Source organism: Pelodiscus sinensis, chromosome 27 (assembly GCF_049634645.1).
Source record: "Pelodiscus sinensis isolate JC-2024 chromosome 27, ASM4963464v1, whole genome shotgun sequence".
Lineage (NCBI taxonomy): Eukaryota > Metazoa > Chordata > Testudines > Trionychidae > Pelodiscus > Pelodiscus sinensis.
In genome coordinates this window covers 7,399,493-7,419,025 of record NC_134737.1, presented here as the reverse complement: position 1 = coordinate 7,419,025, position 19,533 = coordinate 7,399,493, and the positions used below count along the sequence as shown (strand labels likewise).

The 19,533-nt window shown below is 42.6% G+C and overlaps 1 protein-coding gene across 2 annotated transcripts in view; it reads right to left on the bottom strand.

Annotated features, from left to right (window-relative positions):
• Positions 1 to 357: 357 nt before the first annotated feature.
• The window catches only part of DSTYK (dual serine/threonine and tyrosine protein kinase), a 71,311-nt gene continuing 52,135 nt past the window's right edge, over positions 358 to 19,533 (bottom strand). For both annotated transcript variants that reach the window (XM_075910508.1, XM_075910509.1), the window contains exons 4-13: positions 18,877 to 19,109; positions 18,263 to 18,346; positions 16,976 to 17,152; positions 16,454 to 16,583; positions 14,709 to 14,865; positions 12,616 to 12,748; positions 10,715 to 10,828; positions 9,669 to 9,783; positions 8,545 to 8,679; positions 358 to 4,752 (exon numbers count right to left, since the gene is read on the bottom strand). In XM_075910508.1, coding sequence (XP_075766623.1) covers positions 4,565 to 4,752; positions 8,545 to 8,679; positions 9,669 to 9,783; positions 10,715 to 10,828; positions 12,616 to 12,748; positions 14,709 to 14,865; positions 16,454 to 16,583; positions 16,976 to 17,152; positions 18,263 to 18,346; positions 18,877 to 19,109 — 1,466 coding nt within the window. In that variant the 3' untranslated portion in view covers positions 358 to 4,564. The remainder of the gene's footprint in view (positions 4,753 to 8,544; positions 8,680 to 9,668; positions 9,784 to 10,714; positions 10,829 to 12,615; positions 12,749 to 14,708; positions 14,866 to 16,453; positions 16,584 to 16,975; positions 17,153 to 18,262; positions 18,347 to 18,876; positions 19,110 to 19,533) is intronic.

Here is a 19,533-nt window from a genome sequence, read left to right as displayed (position 1 = left end):
TACTGAGACTGAAGATAAATATGGTCTATCTGAAGGGGAGTCTCAAACTATGGAGACTGCAGAAAGCCTAGAGATTATGCTCTACTTATCCATTCCAAAGTATCCACAATGGAGTACAAGAGGGAAGTCATCTCATACGAGGTTTATGCAGGTTCAGCTCTATTGACATTACCCTAGTTACTACCGACACTATAATGAGGCAGACCAGTGTCAGTCTCAAGGGCTAGCTTTGCGCCAAAGCACTGGAGTTCAGCAAATGTTCATGGACACATTTGGATTATGGACTTTATCTGAATACACATATTGGAGAGGGTTCAACTGAGGAAGGGGGAAAAAAAGCCAGACAATGCAAAAACATAAAATGTTAATGTAACCTTTATTATTCAGCACAGTGTGTTCTGTGCATTTTAACAATTATATATATATAAAATAGACAGTTGATAATGGCATTAAATCAAGCCTTCTTAACCCACCATCATGTCTCTTAAAAATACACATAAATGGACCTGGTACAGGAAAGGAAATTAGTATCACAGAAAGTTATAATACAGGGGAAATTTTTTCATTTGTTCTTAATGTCAATTTCCTGGTTATTGCACTTTTTCCTATGCACTTGGTAAGTTTGTTACCTTTTCCTTTAACAATGTAAATATACATCATACTTTAAAATAAAAAAGGAATACAAAACCTAAAGGCATTACAATGGAGCTGTAGTTCTCATTTTCTTCTAACCTCAAAAATGTAACCGTTTTCACTACTGAACTTCAGTCAGCCAAAGCTCAATAGGCTCCAAAAATGACAGGTATGAAGTAAAAATAAAAACTTTCAACTTTAGTGCTACTTAAGCCCCTGAGGGAATTTTTAAATGCAGATGTGCTCCTGTTTTCTCCAGGAGGGGAACATTTTTTAACGTTAAAGTATTTTAAAAAGTCAAGTCATTCTGAGATCTTCAAGTAGGACCAGCAGGTCCAGAGAATGCAATATGAACACAAAGGAAAGGAGAGCAGCAGGGAACAGCAATGGGATGCAGAGGGATTACTAAATCCCATTCTGAAATTGTACATAACTTGTCACCATCTGTAAACCAATATAATTGTTAATATCCTCTAACCCTCCAAAGAGAAACTGTGGAGAGAAAGAGGCTAGCATCAGCCTTCAAAAAACTGTGTAAAGCATAAAACAGAGTAGCTTGCTTTTCAATTAGAAAGGAACAAGCAAGCTGTAGCATATGCTTAATGTAGTTAATAACCCTCTGACGTAGGTTTAGATACACATTTATATTCCCCCACTCACAAATCAGCAACTTCCTAGCCTAGACATGTCCTATAGATCCAGATATACAGTACATTTGACAGCTGTACAATCAGCAACAGCAATGGCAAAGTATCAGAACACTGGGGCTGAGTCCTCCAGGATCACTTACGATCCACTGCATTGAGGAAGCATTTTCTTCCATCTTATTCCACAATATGTAGTGTATGAAACAAAATCAAGCCACTTCCGTTCTGGACAGAGCAATTGCTGAAAAAGCTCCTCCCTTGGTAAGTCAGTCAGGTATGAGTGGTTCTTTTCTTTGCACAGCAAGCTACTAGCAGCTTCCAAGTTTAAATCTTAAGCTTGCAACTACATTTATTCAGTAAACTAGTTCTCTCATTTTTACATGCATCCAACTCACTGCCTCAAGAATAAGCATTAACCTAGAGCACCTGGTACAGCCACCCAATTAGTGGCAGTATGTAAACCTCACAATGCAGCTTAGTAAAATCTTTTTAGGTCTAAAGCCCACCTATGCATCTTTAGAAAGGCTTGCAGTGAAAGCTGGGTAGGTAAAGTGGATTTTAGGGGCAAAGAGTACCATTGGTTTGTATCTTTCTATACTGCACATTATGACAGCCTGAGGCTTTTAAACATTTCACTCTTTTGTGGAATCTTGTTCAACACAAGCAAATGATACCATTTTACTGGCACACACCACTGATTTGGGTCCACATACAATCCAAAGCCACCAGAATTCCTGTTAAACATGGAGCTTTTTCTAGATGTCTAATAGTGAGGGTATATTTACAATCTAGTGTTTTAGTATTTTATAGTACATCAATTCATCCACAAGCCATGAAGACTGCTTCATATGATAGAAATAAAGAACCCACACAAAGTTAGCGGTCAATTACACAACATTAGGAATAGCCACATTTGTTACTACCTTTCAGTCTGCTAAAACAAACACACTACAAATGGTTTTGGTTATATCAGCTAGTAGAGTCTTAATGGGATCATCATTCATGCATCTTATTTTTTCTCTGCTGTAATGAAGAGTTATTTTTGAAGCAAAAAGAAGAGATGTGAAATCTGCTATGCAACAGGTCAAGTGCCCAACAGGAAAAAAAGTGTGTAGGAAAGTAAGTGTGTATTAATTGTGGTGAAAACATAAAACAATCCCAGGGGGATTTAAAAACAAAACCCCAAACACTTCAAGGTATTTACAATTAGCATTTAAAAGGCATAGGATAAAAGGAAGGTGCCACAAGGAGAAAGGTATACAAGACATTTCTGGAATTGAATATTTTAATATTTTATATATATATTTATATATATATAAAAATTCAATTTTATTTAGTTTTATTATGTTACACGAACTATGTTTATAGCTGCAAAAAATACTGACCTAGACTCTTCTAGTTCTCAACATAGTTACTAGCCATCAAAGGACAAAGTAAATGGATATAAAACCAATTAATACTGTTAAAGTCATTGGTGCCATAGATAAACACTAAGACAGTGAAGTTCCTAGCAATATTCCTGCTTTCAAAAGAGATTGGTTTTTCGGTGCATGTGATTTATAGCTGCTGTCCATATCCATTCAAGTTAGTGGAGAGGCTGCAATTTGTCCATGAAACTATGACTACAGTTTTTAATGCCACTGTCTGTAGTTAAGTAAAAAGCAGTGTTTTAAAAAAAGCATTATTTCAGTTATATTGCATGCAGAAGATGGGTTCAACTCTAAAGTAATACTGCAGGGTTATTTATCTCTCTCCTTTATTCAAGCTCTTTAAGAGGCAAAAGGTGACTGGTTATAATTTTGCTTTGTACCACCCAGTAGATTCCAGCAGCAAGGTGTAATACTTTTCACATGCCTGAATAGTTTTGCACACAGCATGCTAGATTTCCTGTTAAAAAGAAGCCACTGCCTGACCCACCTTCTGCAGTGGGAGGGTGCTGTTATACCTAGGGACAAACTGCCAAGTAATCAGTTTCTTCATGCATACAAAAAAGTCTTCTCTATTTTGGTCCACCCAGGACATCCTCCCACCCCCATGAGCACTTGAAATTATCAAACCTTTCCCAAGCAAGTGCAGAGGGATCACTGTGGCAAGGGGGTGTTTTCAGAAGAAGCCTTTCATTCAGAAGAAGCCTTTCGTTGGGTATCAGGACTTTCCTGCCCCACACACCTTGCAATTGACCCCTGATTTTTAAATATAACCAAATTGGACACACAAACCACTGCATCCTCCACTGAAGAACGGCATGCCTGTTTTCCCTTGGGTACTCTCTTACCCAGCAAAGGACTTTAAAACGTTGCAGAAATGTTATTTAAAATGTCTACAGCAGAATTTAAAACCACCATTGCCTTTACACTTGGTTCAAAACAAGGACAGTATTTTAGTTAAAAAACACACACTGGTAATTTTCCAGTGGGTTTGGACATCAGTCGATAGTTGCTAATAATGTTTTGTGTTTCTAAACTATGTGCAATTTCTCTAAACCATTTGTTTGAAGTACCCATCTTACCAAAAAGACTGTAAAAGAAAAGCCAGGTTAGTCTGGACACCCAACAAAGTTACTTGAAGCAATAACTTGTTTACAAAGAGTGATATTTCAGGTTAAGAGTTTAAGAGGGAGAGGAAGGGAGTCAGATAGCTTATAATTCCACGGTATTTCCATAGCAGTGGAATGTGGAAATCCTCCTTAGGTAAAGTGTGGATGCCTTGATCCTGTCAATGTAAACATACCGAGTGTTGTAAGAAGCTAATGCACAGCGACACTCCTATCCTCCCGCCCCTTGTAGCCTAAGAGCCCCTCCCCCAGGTAGTTACTGTCATTTGTCCCCTAAACCATCAGAGCTCAATTAAAGCTGGTGGATACACTAGATCAACCACAGATAGCAGCAAATGGAAGGTAAGAGATTTTGTTTCAACTGTTAGCACTGAGAACTGCAGTGATAAATCCCTAGCGACTCAACTGCTACCTGAAGCCCAAGATACCTTTCCTTCGGTCAGTCTGGAGGGGATTAGCAGAGATCCCTTTCAGTCCAAGAGGCTTGGATTCTCCATCTTTTTCATTTATTCACTCATTTTTGTAATAAAAATGGGGGCCAGGTAACTTGTGCACTGGAGTGGAATTTTTCTGGTTGCTACTCAAGATGGAATGTCCATAATGCTCTCAGAGGCGAGACATCTTCTGTTTGCTCCAGTGCCACTCCTGTTACCCAGAAAGGGCTACTTCCTTCAGAGAAGATATCTGCAAGTAGGGGGGTCAGAATTCTCCCATAATAAAAACAGTTCTTTCAGGTAGAATCATCTAACCCTTTGTTTGACTGTTCAGAGCTTGACTTGCAGAGTCTGTCCATGATTCTCTGCAGCATGGGCTGGACAATGCCCAGTAGGGGACGCTCAGAAGGGTCTCCATCCCAGCAAGCTTCCATCAGCTGCCAGCATTCCTCATCAAATACAGGGAGGCGCTCTGGGCGTACTCCTGGAAAAGAGAAAGAACGAACAAGGGCTAGTAACTACTAGAAAATCTTTAGCCACTTGGGCTCCAATTATGGAGGCCTGGGAAGTGTAAGGATGCATCTACACTGCACCATTATTTCGAGATAACTAACGCTATCAACAATGCGAGTATCTAAACAGCCATTCCATTATTTCAAAATTATTTTGAAACAAATGACTTATTCCTCGTAGAATGAGGTTTACAGATTTCAGAATAACGCCTATTTCGAAATAGCTATTTCAAAATAAGGGGTGTGTAGACAGTCCACTGCTGCTATTTTGAAATAGCCCCTCACCAGAGCCATTCTAAGTTATTCTTCTTCAGTGCCTCCTGGAGCTCTAAATCAAGATAACATTAGAGAAGCCTGCCTCGGACTAATTTTGAGGCTTCCCTGCAGTATAGATGTGCTATTTCGAAATAATTATTCCAGAATAGCTTATTTCGAAATAGCCATGCAGCGTAGATGTACCCTTCGTGTTAGCAAGGCACTCCTAGTAAGGCAGACACTGTTGTGATAATTGAGCCTAGAACCTTATCCTAATTAGGTGTATACCTGTGAAAAGTGAGCCTAAAGATCATAAGATCTCACCATAACCTATCACAACAAACACTGATGGGAAAGCATATGAAAGGAAGACCAGCAGATTGAATTAGTCCAAATAAAAAACCCTACTGATACAACCCCAGGGCTGTGTGCCTGATCATCAAGAAAAGCATAGAACCAATCAGTAAATCAAAGCTAGTGTCTAAGAAACTAGGTCTAATTGAGGGGATGGGCAATCACACACAAATAGCTGCCTTTTGGGGTCCTTAATGAAAAGAGGCTTTGGAGAGAAGAACTGGCTATGGGAGCATGCTTCATCGCAGCAGCCACCAACTCCTGCTCCCATGATCTCTTGGGTCCTTGGCCTTCATCATCCTGAACCGGAGAGGAGGACCCAGATGAAATAACCCCTCTCTTGGCTCCACCGAAATACCAAATACTACCTGGGACGAAACAGGTTTGGACTTTAACCACACCTCCCCCCACCCCATCTCAACTAAAGCTCGCCTTTCTCCCAAAGGACAGTTATTTACCAGCTAAGAAACTGTCAGAGGGATTGTGCTTTTAAAACGCTCTCCAGTGAGAGAGAAAAAAAAAGGGATGTTAATTGAAAGTCTATTTAATACTTGGTATTTCAAATGCTTTCATAGAATCATAGAACTGGAAGAGACCTCAGAAGGTCATCAAGTCCAGCCCCCTGCTCTAGGCAGGACCAATTCCAACTAAATCAACCCGGCCAGGGCTTTGTCAAGCCGAGACTTAAACACCTCTAGGGATGGAGACTCCACTACTTCCCCAGGTAACCCATTCCAGTGCTTCACCACCCTCCTAGTGAAATAGTTTTTCCTAATATCCAACCTGGACCTCTCCCACCACAACTTGAGACCATTGCTCCTTGTTCTGCCATCTGTCACTACTGAGAACAGCCTCTCTCCATCCTCTTTGGAACCTCCCTTCAGGAAGTTGAAGGCTGCTATCAAATCCCCCCTCACTCTTCGCTTCTGCAGACTAAACAGACCCAACTCCCTCAGCCTCTCCTCATAAGTCATATGCTCCAGCCCCCTAATCATTTTGGTTGCCCTCTGCTGGACCCTCTCCAATGCGTCCACATCCTTTTTGTAGTAGGGGCCCCAGAACTGGACACAATACTCCAGATGCGGCCTCACCAAAGCCGAATAAAGGGGAATGATGACATCTCTGGATCTGCTGGCAATGCTCCTCTTAATGCAACCTAATATGCCATTAGCCTTCTTGGCTACAAGGGCACACTGTTGACTCATATCTAGCTTCTCATCCACTGTAACCCCCAGTTCCTTTTCTGCAGAACTGCTACTTAACCGGTTGATCCCCAGCTTGTAACTATGCTTGGGATTCTTCCGTCCCAAGTGCAGGACTCTACACTTGTCCTTGTTGAACCTCATCAGATTTCTTGTGGCCCAATCCTCCAATTTGTCTAAATCATTCTGTACCCTATCTCTGCCCTTAAGCATATCTACCTCTCCCCCCAGCTTAGTGTCATCCGCAAACTTGCTGAGGGTGCAATCCATCCCCTCATTCAGATCATTAATAAAGATATTGAACAAAACCGGTCCTAGAACTGAACCTTGGGGCACTCCGCTAGAAACCGACCACCATCCTGACATCGAGCCATTGATCACTACCCGCTGGGCCCGGCCTTCTAGCCATCTTTCTATCCATCTTACCGTCCATTTATCTAATCCACAATCCCTTAACTTGCTGGCAAGAATATTGTGGGAGACCGTATCAAAAGCCTTGCTAAAGTCAAGGTATATAACATCCACTGACTTCCCCATGTCCACCGAGCCAGTTACCTCATCATAGAAGCTAATCAGATTGGTCAGGCACGACTTGCCCTTTGTGAATCCATGCTGACTATTCCTAATCACTTTCCTCTCATCCAAGTGCCTCAATATGGATTCCTTAAGGATCCCTTCCTTAACTTTAACTGTTAGTCCTTCTTTGTATCCTTTATTAAAGGTAAAAAGGATTTTAATGGTGTATCTGCCATATCACTAAGCAACCTGACATCCCTATATACATCAAACCCCAGATCTTGTTTAATGTTGGACAAGCACAAGGTTTACAGTGACTTTGGGCCCATTTAGTCCATATAAATAATACAAACAGTGCCCAAAACAGTTTCCCCACAACCACTGCAGACAAGGTTTTAGAAGCTACAGAAATGTGCACTATCAAATCTCACAGCTGCTAATGGCAAGAGGCACCCAAGTCAAGTATAAAGGTGCATGATTCAGTTCTACTGGGAGCGGTCAGCTACAAAAAAAGGCTCAACTGGGGGGAGGAATCTTGTCCTAACAGCTCAGCCACAATTGCAGAAATCGGCCCTGGAACACAAGAATGAATGCACACCATGCTTCCTTTTGAACAATTCATGGCTCACCCATTTGGTGTAGCCTCTTTTCCCTATGTGGAAAAGTTGTGGACAGGAATTAGAAAAAAACATATAAGGCACGGTGTTTCTTAAACTATATTCACCACAGGAAATGTGCGCTACCAAAAGACAACTGCACTGTTAAACTATTTTGTTGCTTGAGAAGCAGAAGTTCATTGCTCAGAATGGGAAATGAGGATTGAAAATCTTTTACAGTGAAAGACTAACTAACTGCCATGCATTAACCATCTCCAGCACTTGGTAGTTTTAGCACTTAGTCAAACACTTGAGGGTGAAGGATTTTTAGGGCTTCTGGAAATAGCAAGGAATTAAACATTCCTTCAAGGATTATGCCATAGCTAGCTGCTTCTGGGATGTGGTTTACTTTACCTTCTAACCTTGACACATTGTCCTTTTGAAGCAAGAACAGCGTTTAAAATTGTGCTAGCACCATCGCAGTGATCAGCAGGGACAGGTTGTGTCTTATTGGAAGCTATTTTAGAATCCTGCCAGTAGCTAGAGATTTCAGTTAGACCTTAAGTGACACTGTCAGCATATCCCACTGAAGTTTGCTCAGATTCCAACTAAATCTTTAGAAACAAAAGTGTCAGATGCCATTTAATTATCTATACTCTTGGAGGGGGATAGTCTGCAGTGCACTTTTTACTCAAAGGCCACTAAATCCATAGGGAGACTGGGACTCGAAATACAGTTCCTACTTAAGGAAATATGAAGCAGGTAAAAAGGATTTAGCTTTCCAAGAGGTTGTACAGAGTACTAGATCACTTAACAGCAATGCAGCGTTAGTCATATATACCTCTTCTAACATTGTTCCAAAGGTGGTCTTTGCTTGCACACCTCTCAAAAGCCTCTGGTAACTTCACGTGTCCTGAACAGATGTACCAGAATAGGATACCAAATGCATAAACATCCACCGAGTTATCATATTTCCCTGTGGCAAACAAGCAACAGACAGATTTGATCAAAAGAACAAATGAACATCTCCATATATATCTTATAAAAAGGTGCAAAACTAATCTGAGTGTTCGTCTCACAACTTCCTGTATGTTGCTCCACCACTATCACAGCACGAAAAAACGTAAGGCCTCCAATCCTTCAAAGATTAACATTCAAAGCAGTCCTATCAAATTCATGGGACTATTTACAGTACACAGAGGGTAAGCAGATGCTTTAAGTTTTTACAAGATCAAGCCTAGCATGTTCACTATAAACACTTATTAAAACAGAAGCAGCTGCGTGTTACCCTTGGAAGGATACACAAAAACAGATTTGCTGTGACTAGTCTAATCTTGGGTGACAGGTCTGTGCAGCACAACAAGGTTCTGTTCTTGACTGAGCCCTAGGAACTACTGATAAAAAAAAAAAAAAAAAAGAGGGAGGAGTCTTTTCCCACCCAACTTAAATTTTTTTTAAAAGAAGGGGGAAAATAGTTTGCGTTACAACCATAATACGGAGTCAAATTTTGAATCAAGACTTACCGCATTTTTAGAATAGGAAATGAGTTTAGAGGTCATCCGAACCTCTGAATTACCCCAACTTTTTGTAGTAACTTATTCTGCATTTTGTATGAAACACTTTCAGACCCTAAAATACCACTAACCTTTTTAAAATGGTTTGTATGAGAGGGATTAAATACCGCCAATAGCCCTTCCAATGAATTAATGTGTTATTTCCTTCTGTAGGCTAATGAATCCCATAGTAACCTCTCTTCTCATAAAAGGAGGAAAAAAGTGGAGATGATCATCACTTAGACTGAAAATACAGGAAGGTGAGGTTAAATACTCACCACGTGCAACTGAAGTCTAGCACAGTTTTGAATATTTCCCTCCCTCCCCCAGAGTTAAAGGCAGAGTACAAAGTTTTGGGCCTTCGGGACTCAATCTGCAGACAGTCAATAGGAAATTCCATTCACCACCTTACCTGTGAAGAGCTCAGGAGCCATATGAATGGGTGTCCCAACAATACTGCCAGACATCATGGCCTCAGGCTTGCAGAATCCCAGGTCTGTGATTTTGGCTCGATTCTTTTTGTCAAGCTGTAGAGGCAGTCATGCATCAGGTGATGGTTAAACATGCTTTCACGTCTATTATTGGCTTGAATATTAAAAGAAACTTTACAAAAATTCACGTCTGAATTGCTGGGAATTTGCTTTATATACATTGCTCTGAATTACTGAATGCTCTAGGGCACTTGGACAGTAAGAAAACTAAGTAACATGACAAGTTTTTACTTGTTTATTAACTAGGATACATGGTCTAGCAGCGTGAGGACTAGGAACCAGTAAATCCTAAATCTAATTACAGCTGTAACAAACTACCCTCACACAAGTCTCCTCACTGCTATCTCACTTGCAAAATAATGATGCTTTTACAGTTCATAGGGACACTGTAACATTAATATTTGGTGTTAAGTGCTTTGAGAGTTCATGAAGAATGCTAACAAAGTGCAAAGCATTTGTTCATAAGTCATCTTACAGAAACATCTAAGTGAATAAGGCCATTATATAGCATTGACAGTACAGGCAGTCCCCGGGTTACATGGATCCGACTTACATCGGATCCCTACTTACAAACGGGGTGAGGCAGCCCCGCACTAGCTGCTTTCCCCCAGCAGACCACGGAGATGCGAAGCTAGCGCGCCCCCCAGCAGACCAGGGAGACGCAGAGCGGCTTTTCTCAGCAGACACCTCAGCTTGAGAATAAAGGACTGAGGGAAGTGAGGTGTGGGAGAATAAAACTGAGCTCTGGAGAAATGTTTGGCTAGAGTTTCCCCTACAATATGTACCAGTTCCGACTTACATACAAATTCAACTTAAGAACAAACCTACAGTCCCTATCTTGTACGTAACCCGGGGACTGCCTGTAAATGAAAAACAATTTCAGTTCCTCTTTGGCAGCAGAGAGAATAAGAGGCTTTTAGGGACTAACCAAAAGAAAGCAAAGTATTAAAAAACCCCTTTCTCTTACCAATACATTTTTAAGTTTGATGTCCCGATGAACAAGCCCCTGACTGTGAAGAAACCGGATCCCCTCAACTACATCCAAGGCAATCTGCAATCGTGTCTCCAACACCAACCCCGCCTGAGGAAGCAACACACGGAGGAGGATTTACTAACCCTATTAATATAAGTTACACTTTTGTGTTTGTGAGATTTCTTTGTTCTTCTCCATAAATACTGTCTAGCTACAAAGCAGCCCTTCTAACAATACAAGGAGCCATGGGTGAATACCAGCTAATGAAATGGACTTTTGATACTAGCATCCTGGCACTTTAGTTTCATTAAGTTCTGAACATGGTATCCGCTTACCCTAGTCTGCTTAGTTCTTTTGATTAGTAACAAAACATGCTGCTACACTCCCACTGTTTACTCCTGAAGTGGCGGCTAAATTGGCATGACAGCATAATGGAGGCAACCAGCACTGCAGGCAGCAAGATGAAAGAGATGGATGGGCCACCAGCAAAAAAGCCACATGACTTCTGAAAAAAAGCTAGCGAGACATTCCAAGTTGTCAGCTGCTAAAGATCAAGCAGTGCAGCATCTCTTATGCCACCTTTACCAACACAGGCCAGATCAAACATAGAACACCAGTCTCAGCCACATTAAAGCATTATGTAATTATTACAATACTGCCATTGTGCTCCGCTCCGAAAATTTCTCCTTCAGGAAGATCTTGGTTTTAGAGGACTACTTAAGATAGACATGAAATGAAACATCATTGCAATACACAATCTAGGGTTTTTTAGGTCCCATATTCTATCCCCTACTGTGTTTAAACCAAACTAGCTTTTGTCCATTTCACTGTTATACTGACATAGGGCACAGCATCCCACTTTGTTCTGTTCACAGGAGTTTGAAGCACCAATTGTGTTCAGCTTGGGTTTGTCAAGTTAAAGAGTTTTCTTCACTTTCTGGTCTAAATAGTCTATTATACTGTTCTGCCAGACAGTGGATGCACTTCAGGTTGACAGCATGGGTGAAGTGATTTACCAAAAGCACACTCAGCTGAAAGGGGTTTTTACACGTACAGTGCTGCAGAACGGCAATCCAAAAAGTCACCCGAACAGGACATCTCCCAAACAAGCTGAGCATTACAACTTGCAAAATTGAAGTACCAATTCCATCTATCATTTGAGCCTTAGATATTGACTTCTATTTTAAGGGACTTCTACTATCCAACACACTGGCACTAGAGTAGCCTAAGACAGGTCAACAGCTTCTTCTACTTTGCAGGCCTGAATTCTCAGCTACACTAAGGTCCCTTTACACCATGTCAGCAATGCAAGAGCCAATATTCCCTGGAAGCTGTGCGCTTGGGCAGACACCCAGGAGCGATTCAAATGCTGCCCAGCTGATTAGCAGGGCGCTCACAGCCACTAGCATGTATTTCTACTGGTTGTGCACATCCACACATGCCTTGGTGCACATAAAATGTATTCCATGCATAGATGAAAAAAAGTTAGAAGGAACATTGAATGGAGCTACAATGTTTTAGGAACTTCCCCAATTAAAAATGAGATTACATTTGTTCTGCACTATCTGCTTAAATGTATTTTTATGGTTGTTCTGTAGTCCAGATTTTGCAAATCAGGGATAGACTGTCCACTTTAGCATTAGGCTTACTGGCTATTTCAACCACAGACCAAAGCTAATCAAACCTTAATTTTACCTAAAAAACACAAAATCTACAACTGTCACAGATAAGTAATTTTCCATTGTAAGCACTTTTGAGTGCTGCCGAGATGGCATGCAAATGCACGGTATGCCTGTCATGTATTGCTCAGCACATATTTGCTATGAGTCAGTTATAAATACATTGAGGAAAAGGACACCAGAAAGAGCTAAACAGACGGATCACTTTATTCTCACCCTTAGTCCTGTATAGAGATCTCTGTGTAACCGTTCCATTATCAATAGGACCGCAATGCTGGAGCCTCCCCCATAGCCATAATCTATCACCGACCCATGGAGATCTACCAGTCGCTCATGCTTTGGTAAAGACCTGGAGAAAAAACAAACAAACAAACAAAAAAAAACAGTACAACAGGTAGCCACTGTGACTATATTCCCACAGCCTACAATTCTGCCTAATTCCCCTCCTTCCCTCTTAAATCAAGCCATATCTCCTTGTAAATCATCTTCTAAGCCGGGGCTACTCAACATGCTGCCCACAGCCTGTTTCTTTGCGGTCCATGGGTGGGAGCCAAAACAAAAAGGTAGTCAATATAATGGCCTTCTGTTGATATGCGTTTTAGTAGTTAAATTCCTGGACTGACATTACTCATTAAGGTTACATCTAGACTGCATTCCTCTCTCCAAAGAGGAATGTAAATTAAGCAGATGGAAAATTCAAATGAAGCATGGATTTACAAATCTCGCACTTCATTTACATAATCATGTGAGTGCTTTTTCGAAAGGGTTTTTCGGAAAAAACCCGCAGTCTAGACAGGGTTCTTTCCTAAAAGAACAAAGCAAAACAAAAGCAAACCCACCTTTTTTGAAAGAACCCATACTCCTGAAAAAAAATGGGGTGTACAGGTTTTCAAAAAAGGTCCCCCCCCCCCAAAAGAACCCCCCATCTAGGCTGAGCAGGAGGAAGGGGGGTTGAAAAACCGTTTTGAAAAAGTGCTTGCAAGCAATTATGCAAATGAAGCACAAGATTTGTAAATCTGCCCTTCATTTGAATTTTCGATCTGCTTCATTTGTATTCCTCTTTCGAGAGAGGAATGCAGTCTAGACAAGCCCTAATAGTGCTGTCATATGGGTGGAAATCAGGTAAATATTGCATTTTATTAATATCAGCAGAACTGACTTAAATGGGGCCTGAGTGTTGTGTAGTCTTGCCTTAATCTTTGTATTCATGCCCGTCAGTGTGAAAGAAGCTATTTGCATATGTATGTATGTATGTATGTATGTATGTATATGCAACAACACTTAAGTTGCAGCCCTCAGTGTATGCTATATCATTGTAACCCCTGGGATCTTCGAAAGTTGAGTAGCCCTGATCTAGGCTCTAAACAAGGGCAATAGGGCAAACAAGGGATAACTGGAGGCTGCTCATTGCTACCACCACCATGTTATAGCAAAGGACAGATTACTGAGTGCATGCTGTAACAGGAGGTCTGCGTTGCAGCAGAGGCAGCTCTATGCATTGGTTATATTTCCTACATTGTAGTCCCACTGATTTTTTTCAGTGAACCAGGGCCAGCCCACAATATTTTGGCACCTGAGGCAGGGAGCTGAAATGATGCCCCCATGCCGCCTCGCTGCACCAGCAGCAGACAATTTTCTACACTCTGGGTCCTAGCGCCCCGCCCTCCCCCCCAGTCTGGCACTTGAGGCGGCCGCCTCAGTTCACCGCATGGTGAGGTCTGCCCTGCAGCGAACATGGAACTAGCATGTTTTGGCAGAAAGTGCTCACTTGTCATTGAAGGGAAGATACCAAATCCAGAGCAATGAGAATTGTGCAGCTCTACGCAATACTAACTTGTACTTCACTGCATGAAGGCACAGGGGATGGGAGTATTGCAGACCGAAGAGAATTAGCCCGAGGAAAGAGGAGGTGGGGCAGCAGGCGAGCTTTGTCTGGAAATGGGTGACAGGAGAGGAATTGCGTGAGGATTCCCTGTTGTGTTCCCTCACTCTGGGGCATCTGGCATTGGCCACTGTCAGCAGACAGGATAGTGGGCTAGTTAGACCTTTGGTCTGACCCAGTATGGCCGTTATGTTTTTTTGAATAGTCTTATCTGTTCCACAAGTAGCACTGCCAGTTATAGTTCCCACTGAAAGTTGTGCAGCATTTAGTGGCAACCCTCAGCACTAAGTCACTGAGAGTGGCAGGGAACTACATGGGACCAAAGTCTCTGCCTCAAGCCATGCAAGCCAGTACTTGTAGCTACTGAAATTTAACCTGGCTCAGCTGACATTTGTAGATCAGAGGAGAAGTTTTACCAGTTACACACCTCATATAGTGAAACTCAAGTGCAAGGTCATTCCAGTGCTTCTCGTCTGGAGGGACAACGGATTTGAGTGCACATGGAAAATGGCCCCCCCAGCTATCACACAAGTACACCACTCCGTACTGCCCTCGGCCCAGTTCACGACCTAGCTTCGGTTTACCTGTGAATAAACAAAGCGTCACTCTGATCAGAGGTAAAGCTTCCACATTCTCCCCACTCTAGCATAAGTTTCTTGCTAGGATGATACCATGGGACAGAACTAGTATTTCACAGTTCAAGGGGAGGGGCGTGGATCCTTCTTGAAATCAGGCAGTTTAAATTGTTAGGTCAGGGATAAACTGACACTGGTGTAGACCACAATATTTATATGCATGCAGAAAAGTAACAGCTGTGGCTGCACGAGCTGTCTCTGGACTCTTCTGCAACAGTGACTCATGCCATTTGTGGAGGTACTAAACAGGAAAAGGGGAGCTTTATCTTCATTGCTAAGTCCATCCTTTGCCTCCTCTGACATTGCCCACATAGGAGACAAATAGCACCAGTTGTGGTACTGTGGGGAAGGGACACCTATCCATAAGCGAACATCATTTGCCTTCCAGTCTCTGGCACACAAGCCACAGAACTGTCTAACAAATGTTTTGGTCAGTACCCACAAAGGCGGGGTTTGATTCCATAACCATAGGGACTGAAGGGTGTGTATCCCATTATCAAGCCTACGAATCATCCCGAGAAGTCTTCCATAGTTTTAAGAAAAAGACAAAACAAATGGTCTGGTAGCACTTTATAGACTAACAAAATATGTAGTTTTCAGAGTAAGTCTTCAAAACAAGTCTCTAAATCTTTATCGTGCCTAAAAGTTCTTGGTAGGCCCACAAATTGTTTTGTTTTAAACCAGCCTTGCAAAAAATTCTGTAAAATTTCTACAGAGCTCTCCCAGTTCTGAACAGGATGTAAAGAGTTAACCAGTTATCCAGTAAGCATCAGCCTTATCAGCATGTTTATCTAGTAACTACCAGCCCAGCCAATGCAGCTTACCATGGCATGCTGCAGTCAGGGGGCTGCTCCAGGGTTAACTGGTTAAACACAGTGTTTAACAAGTTAATTCTGGTTAAAAAGTTAACATCCCTAGTTCAGCATTTACAGAACTAATTGGTTTTTTGCTATCCAATCATCCTATTGCTCCTGCTCAGACTTTCCACTAGCAATGTAAAAAAGAGTTTAAAAGTGTAACTCTGTCAGGGCTAAAAATCCTAGTGATTCCCCAGCAACACAAGCTGCAGGCTCTGCAGTATAACTTCACCCTGGGGGCAAGGCCAGTAGGGGTTGCTGTCCTACTGCTGGGGAGGCTTCCCCGCAGATCTTCAGTATAAGAGTTATATTGTGGAGCCCTCAGAGAAGCTGACTCCCCGGAAGCCAGCATGTAACCATAACAAACAGTTAACCATTTAAATGGTTACACTTTTACATCCCTGTTTCCCAGTAGAGGATGTTGTGGAAGATGGGCCAAGTTTTTCCTTTTCATGGCCCTGCAGGACTGAGCAACCACACCAAATACATCGAGCCAGCTGGCATATGTCAAGTAGAAACAAAGTCAGAAGAGAGTTACTGATCCAGCCAACACTGTTATAATTATCTACAGCTAGTTGAGGAGTCCCCCTTGCTCCTCTGACTCCTGCAGGAGCAGGACAGAACCAATCCAAGACACACCCTCCCAAGAGACACTCGAAAGAGCGGGTGTAAGTGCTCACCGTGTAACAACGCATCCTGCAGGGACCTGCTCTCCAGTGACAGGCGTGCTAGCCGCGGGGCATGGTCTTTCCGTACCTTCAGCCAAAGGTCTTCTGTTTTCTCCAGCCTGCCTGAATGGCCAGCCTCTAGCTACCAAGACAGAAGGCCAGGGAGGGTATGTGAGAGTCATTCTACATGATCACATGCCTCACAGAAGCAAAAAGGTGAAAGTAAGGTAAAACACTGGAGTATTAGAGATGGGTCATTTCATTAAGGCACCCACTTCATTGCAGGGAGGACTCAAAGTTGGCCTGCCATGCTGATAAAGCCTGAGCATCACAAGCCGGAGCGTCTCCCACGAGGCAGGCAACACTTCCACACTTAGGACAGCAATGGGCTAACTATTCTCTTCAATGCCAGGCTTCCCACCCTTTGGCCACCTCAGCTGTGCAAGTTCTAGGGGCAGCACTGTCCAGAAACCCCCATGTTTCTCCTTATGGTGCTCTGCATATGCGCTGCCCAACTCCGAGTCTCACACCTACCTGTCGCAGAGAGGCGGCAAAAGCCTCATGAGAGCTGTTGAGCCTGGTCCGGAATTGGCTGCAGATGCTCTTGGCCAGTTTGGATGCACTGAGGCTCTCAATAGCATCCTGAGCTACTTTCCGCTTCCACTCCACGGTGATAGCAGGAGGGCTGACCCATGTAATCCGCTGAATTATCTAACAGAACAGGATAATAACATTCAACCAAAAGGCCAAATCTTGCCCTCGGGCCTCATACGCTACTACCTACACCTGTGGAAATCTTTCTAGGGTTCATCGAGGGCAGAATTGGATTAAAAAAAGAAGAGCAAATATGGTTCTTCAAGCTGTGTGGGCAACTCAGCTTTTACTCATGGCATGCAGACGCTCTATGCACACAAGTCCAGTTCCTTTTCAACAGCAGTGTTTTGCTGGGGCCACACCTGTACCCCAAGTTCCCTCTTGCTCCCTATCGCTAAGGAGACAGAGCCAGCTGCACCTGAAGTTCACTTGTAGGGAGACCAGTGCTACCATGGCTAGTATGGACTGTGAAGATGACAAATAGTGGAGTACCAGCTGGGCTGCTCCGCCTCCCCGATGATCTTCCAGTGCCTCTCTCGAGAGAGCCTTTTCTGAACTCTGCCAGACCCCCACAGCTCCCATGCGCAACAGGCATTGAGAATGCCAGCCATTCACAGGCATAGCTGGTGCAGCGACTTGAGGTCTGCCTTGTACAAGAAAGATGCCTTGTGTAGAAGGAATCTCATCACTATTGTAAGATTCAATAACTAAAGCCAACTGGCAAAGAAACTTAAAACTAGACTGTGACTAAGCACTTTTCCCCTCCAACAAAAAAATAAAAGTGAACTAGCTGCACAAAGCAAGGAACACCCATTCAGGTACTGCAACAGGAGATAAGGAACTGACTGCAGATGTTGCTACTCCCCCCCCCCCACGCCTCAATACATGCAACTATGAGGAACAAGGTGGTATTCAGAGTGCAGGCTCAGTCCCAAAAGAATCCAATCTCATGCATAAAGAGTGACATTAACATGGACACTTAATGACAGTGGTTTGTATGAACAATAAATAGTTACATGCAAATGTATTTGCATGTAAATAGTAACGGTCAAATCAATTCTTTGCTTTGTGAAGCATCCAACATTTACAAGACACATGATTTATTTGCACATTGATGCTTTGTAGAAAGTAGCAAGATTCTACAGAACAGACAAGCAGAAGTTATTAATATTTAGTATCAGCCTTCATGAGCAATCCCTGCAGCATTTGTAATCCAACAATTCCTACCTGTTTGAGCTGTTCCCATAGCATTCTGGTTACTGATGAGCCCGAGTGAAAAGTGACTTCTACGTGATAAGCTGCATTTAGTATCTGGAGTGAGGAGAGGAAAAATATGAGCAAAGTAGGAATGATGACTTGGTTGAGTCAGGTTTAGAATGGAAAACCTACCTAGAAAAATAAGAGCACTGGTCCCAAAAGTCTTATATCTTGTCTCTGGCAATCATATATAGCTGATGTTGCACACAGTTCCCAGCCTACCTGACCAGACCACTCCATGTATTTAATCTTTGCCACAGACTGAGGAAACTCAAGAGGGCAGTTGAGTGACTTGGCAGAGAGATTACACAGCACGGCCAAGTAATGCTAAGAACAGAATCTATGGTTCCCCAATTCTAGCCCCTTTCCCATAACCACTAAGTCAGTTCTTCACAGGTTTCTGTTGCTAATGATTTTAGTAGGGCTTGTACAGTATAGTCTCGCCCAACTCTTCCTTGGTTTTTAGCGCTACTCTCTTATTCTATCAGGATGAAGATCAAGTTTTGCTGTGACAGCCCAACAAAATTCTTTGTAAGAGGAGTTATGCTAAGACCATTCTCAGCAATTGTTGGAGCCTACCATACCTGTTTGAGATAATTGCTTGTGATATGTGCTGAAACATCCTGAGATTTCTCCAGACTCCTCAGGCATCTCTCTAGAGTCCCCACAAAGCTTTCACGCAAGTAGTCTACGGAGCTTATCAATTTGTTGGCAACCGCTTGGTTTAGGCGAGAAATGATCAGTTCTTGGATTTGCTTCATGCAACATTTAATGTCTTTGGAACTCACCGGCTCCCCATTCTCAGGAATTATAATGTCTGCAGGAAGGAAGGAAAGCTTTGTACAGACAGGACACACAGGCTATCACAATTGTATTATTCACAGTCGAACATGACAAACTGCTGCTCGTGTGTGTTGCAAAGCAGCTACAGCACAATCCTACTACGGATTTGTATGGATAGTGTGTAACCCCCCCCTCTCCACACACACACACACACACACACACACACACACACACACACACACACACCCCGCTTCTTACACTAATTATCTTGAGTTTTGACCCTTAGGATCCATCCATGCTATTGGACAAACTGCTGTTATCAATGGTCTGTTTCAACTAGCTTGCTTTCACAATGTGGACAGCAGCCCCTCCACTACTCCTAAAGAAAGATAGTAACAGACTGAAGGGAGGGCTTTAGTTTTGTTTTACTTCGGGGAGGCAGGGAGGAAATAGGTGAT